Source organism: Tupaia chinensis, unplaced genomic scaffold (assembly GCF_000334495.1).
Source record: "Tupaia chinensis unplaced genomic scaffold, TupChi_1.0 Scaffold000367_1, whole genome shotgun sequence".
Lineage (NCBI taxonomy): Eukaryota > Metazoa > Chordata > Mammalia > Scandentia > Tupaiidae > Tupaia > Tupaia belangeri.
Genome location: NW_006159864.1, coordinates 919,594 through 925,765, shown reverse-complemented (window position 1 = coordinate 925,765; position 6,172 = coordinate 919,594). Strand labels below are relative to the sequence as shown.

At 38.0% G+C, this 6,172-nt stretch overlaps 1 protein-coding gene across 1 annotated transcript in view; it reads left to right on the top strand.

Moving 5' to 3' along the window:
* Positions 1–568: 568 nt before the first annotated feature.
* LOC102475928 (acyl-coenzyme A synthetase ACSM4, mitochondrial) overlaps positions 569–6,172 on the top strand; it is a 31,146-nt gene continuing 25,542 nt past the window's right edge. The window contains exons 1-2 of the mRNA XM_006153288.3: positions 569–769; positions 3,091–3,301. Of these exons, the coding sequence (XP_006153350.1) occupies positions 569–769; positions 3,091–3,301 (412 nt within the window). The remainder of the gene's footprint in view (positions 770–3,090; positions 3,302–6,172) is intronic.

Genomic DNA, 6,172 nt, shown 5'->3' with positions numbered 1-6,172 from the left:
AACTTTTTCCAAAGTTCTATAGCCAGCTACCCAGGTTCCTAACAATTATAATGGAGAGTTGGAGGGGCGAGAAGACAGGGTCCCCAGATCAAGGAGGATGACTGACTGAATCTTAGTGGCAGAAATGAACACTCATGAAAAGTGAATGGGCTTCTTTTACCAGGAGAGGAAAGTCAAATAAAGGAGTTAGCAGATATGATTAGAACAGAATATGAGGCAAATTGAAGGAGGCCTTGAACACTAATCCAGGCAGCAAATACTCCATTGTTTGGTTGTGGAGAAGGTAGGTACAAAGATGAAAGCTTGACAATTTTATAGATATTGAGTTTTTTCAGACTTATCTGGTCACAGAATGCAGAGGGAGAGTCCAGTAGCAGAGAGATTGGTTAGTGAGTAACAGCAAAACCTCTGCAGAAGAATCGAGTGCTCTTTCGATGTTCTTGCCAAGGCACACTGCCATAATATACTTCCTAGTCTCACCACAGTGTTGAGAAAAACAAACTCTCCACCCATCTCTCCCCACAGGCTGTGGTACTTCCATATCAATAGACAAAGTCCCTCAAAAGCCATGAAGATTTTTTTCCGCTACCAGACGTTTAGATTCATCTGGCTCGCCAAACCATCTGGCCGGCACTTTCACAGAAATCACCAGCTTGGGGCACCTCTGACTCTTGCTGACTTGGAAGCCATAAATCGCTGTGAAAAGTTTTTGCCTAAGAACTTTAATTTTGCTGGGGACGTGCTGGACCAATGGTCTCAGAAAGAGAAGGTACAAAATGATGGGTTTCTATTAGACATTTGGGGCCCACTTAGCTCTCAGTCACATCTCCTGGTTCTGTGGTGTGTTTGTCAATTTCAATTCAGTTCTTTCAACCTTTTTGGTTTCTGTTTGTTTTCTGATTGCCTTCCTCTCTCCCCAGGGAAGATCTTAGATTCTCAACCACTTATGGCTGTGTTTCTCTGGAGCTTCCCAACACACACACACACACACACACACACAAAGTCCCTATTCCGGTTACTCACAATTAAGATCTTTTCTTTTTTTTCTTTCAAGTTCCATACAACAGCACTTGATGTTGTAATCCTGCACAAGATTTCAGAATTCTTGCTATGCAGCATCAGGATAAGACCCCTGCTTATTGACCTCCACTCTATGCCAAGCATTGAGCTAAACATTTTACCTCTCTATGTTTATCAAAATGCACTACAGGACTCATGGTTCAGAAGATGATGTTAGGTACTAGGTATATAAGATATTAAATGATGCTACATCAATACCTTAATAATTAAATTATTTAAATAAAGAGGGAATATTTTTTCTTGAAAGGCATTATGTCTTTAACAGCTAACACTTGTTAAACACTCTTTTGAACAGAGAGAGCAGGTAGAAGTTGATAATATTTAGATACAATTTAAGAGCATGGTTTTGTTTTCAGCATATTTATTTTTCAGCGATGTAAGTAAATATATACAAGTAAAAGTAAATCAACATAAAGAAAAATACAAAGTACAATAACAGATCTGGAAAGAACAGTGATACTCAAATGACTAAAGATTGAGAAATACTAACCTATATTATTTCATCAAATTCCCCAACACCCTGGGGGTGTTTTCAGATAAGAAACTTAATCTCGTAGAAGTTAAGCTACTTATCCAATGTCGTACAGTTCCAGAAAGACATGAACTAAGTCCCTGGTCTTACACAGCTTGCATCCATAGGGCTGGGGATGCACCTGTAATAGAGTATGATATAGTGGGATCGCCTGGACTATGAGCATGATGCTTCAGAAACCATGGCTAAGAAAGGCTCAGACAAACTGAAATGTAAACTGGGATTTGAAGTATTTTCCAACTGGGAAAGGTAAAAGGAGCATTCTAGATAAAGAGAAGAAAGGAGAATATTTTTTTTCCAGTTAAGACATGAGGAAGAAAGTTTTGTGGTACAGATGACTTGCTTTGGCAGATCTATGAGTGACAAGTTTATTACAGAAATTAATCAAATCGATTCCTACTTGTATCCTGCTCCCTGTGACCTGTGAAATGCACATCTTGACCTTTGAGTATAAATAGATGTCAAGTTCTGAATCAAACTCAGTTTGTAAGGATTTCAAAAAGTTAATGGAAAATATGTAATTAAAGTAGTTTATTTGGGGGCAAGAAACATTCTAAAATCCATGCATATATTTTTCATACTATGCATTTTCTAGGAACTTTTTAAAGACCTCCTTAACTGTAGTTCAGATGTCCCCCAAAGAGTCACGTGTTGGGACTTGGTTGTATTGTAAAGGTGTTAAGTGAAAACTTAATCCCCTTATGGTGTCCCAGGGTGGGGCCTTTGGGTTTGATAAAGTTTTAAGGATGGGCCCCATGATTGACTTTTGAAAGGTTTATAAGGGAAGGAAGCAAACCGGAACTGGCAGAAACTTATGAATACAGACCATAGTCTACTCAAGAGTCTGTCATCTGTCATCTGCCATGTTATAGCCTCAGCAAAAATTGGTCCCTGTACCCTGGAACTCCAAACTATGAGCTAAATAAATCTCTATTCTTATGAATCTCAGTCTTGGTTATTTCTGTTAGCAATGCAATAATGGACTAAGATACCTCTCATGCATCCATTAAGGTTATTTGGATGAAACAGAATCTAACTTAAGCAAAAAAGAAATTTATTAGAGGAATATGGGAAAGTTCACAAAATTGGGTTGAAAGGTGGAGAGTCAGCCTCAGTAAGGACAACAACCATGACGGCTCCGGGGGATGCATAAGCACTAAAAGCCCTTAGACAGGTTTTGCTCAGCCATTTTCTATATTTCGATTCCTCTCAGAAAACTCAAAGCCCAAAGAGGATATCTGATTGGGCAGCTTTTCTCACATGCCTATCCACTTATTAGGAAAGAGCAAGCACCCCGATGGGTTGCCTCAACATGACTGTGTTCAATAAGAAAGGCGCAATTCCCCCAAACACAAACTGGAGTGCTATTGCCAGAATGCACAGGAACAGGTGCTGAAGATGAAAAGCAGCAGATGTCCTATTTACCTAGTAACCAGTCATCTAAGCTTTGTCCTCTTTTCCCCTGTGTCCATTGCCAGACAGGGGAGAGACCTGCCAACCCAGCCCTGTGGTGGGTGAATGGGAAAGGGGATGAGGTGAAATGGAGCTTTGGAGAACTGGGGTCTTTGTCCCGAAAAGCTGCCAATGTGCTCACCAAGCCCTGTGGACTGCAGAGAGGAGACCGAGTGGCTGTGATTCTGCCCCGAGTCCCTGAGTGGTGGCTCATAAATGTGGCTTGCATGCGCACAGGTCAGTGCCATTATTTAACATGTTTAAATCATGCAGAAACAGAGACCAAAAACACAAGGGTTTTCTGAAGTGTTAGCCTTGACTAAAGCTGTGCTTCTAGAGAACAGAAAGGGAGGATTAAAAAGTAAAAATAATTGTGTAATAACACCTTAGAATAATTGTGTGTAACAACTAACTCAACAGGTAGGTATTATTGTGATAAACATTTTGCAGGAGATAAAGTGTCAGAGAGGTTGAGAAGCTTGTCCAAAGTCACACAGCTAGAAAGCTATGCAATTAAGATTTAAATACAAAGCTCTATAAATTGTGATAAACATTTTGCAGGAGATAAAGTGTCAGAGAGGTTGAGAAGCTTGTCCAAAGTCACACAGCTATGCAATTAAGATTTAAATACAAAACTCTATAAAAGCAAATATGTGTACCAAGACCTCTTTGCAGTACTTGATTTTAACATGTATATCCAAATGATGCAGAATTTACTCTTCTAAATATAGTTAGATTATTCCTAACATGAAAATATAAAAGGAGGAAAATTTATTTTAGAACCCAAGAATTTATAGGACTATGACTGTGGACCCTAGTTGAAAAACTTCCACCTCACCCCAAACAAAAAGATTAAGTGTATTCAATGACACATTTTCTCCCAAAGGAGTAGTTTATAAATGCACCATAAATAAAAATTCTAACAGGATTCTTTTTTCCTCTAAGACAGGAGTCAGCAAGCCTTACCCTATAGGTTGGACACTTGTTTTTATAAATAAAGTTTTGATGAAATACAGTCATGCTCATCCATTTATATATTGTCTATGTCACTTATTCTATAACAGCAGAACTACTAATTGAGACAGAGATCTTAGGACTTATAAAGCCTAAAATATTTAGTACCTGGCCCTTTATAGAAAAGGTTTTCTAACTCTTGCTCTAAAAACATGAAATAATGTTTATAATTCAATTAAAAATAAGTAAGAATACCAAAGGATAGACTGTTATAGGGTATGCTTGCTACAATATCATTAAAAGTAAAAAATTGGAAACAACCTGAATAGAAATGATTAAGCAAATTATAATCTAGCTCGGGGTAAAGTTTAGCTGAAGTATATTTATTGCTTATTGAAATTATGGTATCTCAACTTGCAATTATAAGGATTTCATAATGGTGTTCAAAAATACTCTTACTGACAATAATAAAAACAGCAATATTCATTCATCTGCATTTACTATTAAAACATAATTTGCAAATTTGAGACTTAACTGTGAATTTGGAGAAGATAAAGAGTGACTTATTTGTCATAAAAGCTCTATTTTGTATTTCTTAACATCATTTATACAATTTATAAAATGCCAATGGAAAACAAACATATGAGCTGAAAGGTCAAAAATGCTGCTAATTAAATTTAAAGGAAGGGACCAGCAGTTAGCGTAATGGCTATGTTGCTGGACTCCCACATAGTTGACCACGGTTCAAGTCCCGGACCCGGTGGCTTAAACTCACACTGTGCGCAAGTGCGTGTGTGCTCAAGGAGAATGGAGGAGAAGGGATTGTGGCGTGGCCATCCCCCATGGGGGGGGGGTGATTTCTCGCTTTCTGTCTGTCTGGCGAACGCACGTGCCCTACAGCAAAAATCTCTCCCCCCCCAAAAAAAAAAATTTAAAGGAAGCAACTAAGGATTATATTTTCTAGAAACTCAAAATTATCAAATCTGTATGACTATCAAGATTGCTTGTACTACCCAACACGGCAAAATATTTTGTTTCTGCTGTACAGTATATGTAGAAAAAAACTAAGGTAATTTGATATCTGGCAAATATGTGATACCTGAAATCCTCTGGAAGCAAACTTCCCCCAGTCCCAAGATAGAGGTCTAGCCATTGAACACATCCATATCACAAATCCATCAACAGTATTATTAGTGAGTCAGTAAAACCAAATGATTTGTAAAATAAATAATCTTATATTTTTATACTAAGTGAACAGTCTCAGATCCTCCAGGATGTTGTCTTTGTTTCCTGGGGTTTTGGGGGGGGGGGTTGTTGTTATTTTGGGGGGGGGATTTTCACTATAGGGTGCGTGCGCTCGCCAGACAGACAGAGAGAGACATAGAGACAGAAAGTGAGAAATCACCCCCCAGGGGGGATGGTCACACCGCAATCCCTTCTCCTCTCGGGATCTTGAGCATGCACGCACACGCGCCTGGTGTGAGTTTTAAACCACTGGGTCCGGGACGCGAACCACGGTCGACTACGTGGGAGTCCAGCGACATAGCCATTACGCTAACTGCTGGTTCTCTTGTTGTTGTTGTTTTGTTGTTGTTTTTTTTACTCAGCTTTTTTAAATTGGCATATTATTAATTTTTTCAAAAGGGGGTGATATCTAAATGCTTTAAAATATATTCAAAAAAGAAAGTATCCTTCCTAGGAATTCAACCCCTCATTTCCCTGTTTTGCTATCTTCAGGGGACTTACTGTGAAATAAGTATTCTGGCATTTTGCACAGGTCTTGGGAGTCTGAGAAATGCATGTGTGACTCTCAGCTCTGCCACTTACTGACTTTGCAACCTCTGGACAAATTGTCATCTATACACTGAGATTATTATATATTTTTTTACAATTAAAGTATGAATTTATTTTGGTACAAAAACTTTTTGAAATTCATACATAGTTTTCCATTTTATGTAAATCCATAAGCTTTTTTGTTTTTGAAACTTTTTAAAAATTAATTAATTTACATTAATTCCCTAAGCACCTAAGCATCATCACAGTGTACAAAATGTGATTTCCCATCCAGAATATACTGTGTAGTGGCTTAATTACACATGTTATCATCAATAATTTTCCATTTCTAGTTTCATTTATATATATATATATATATAT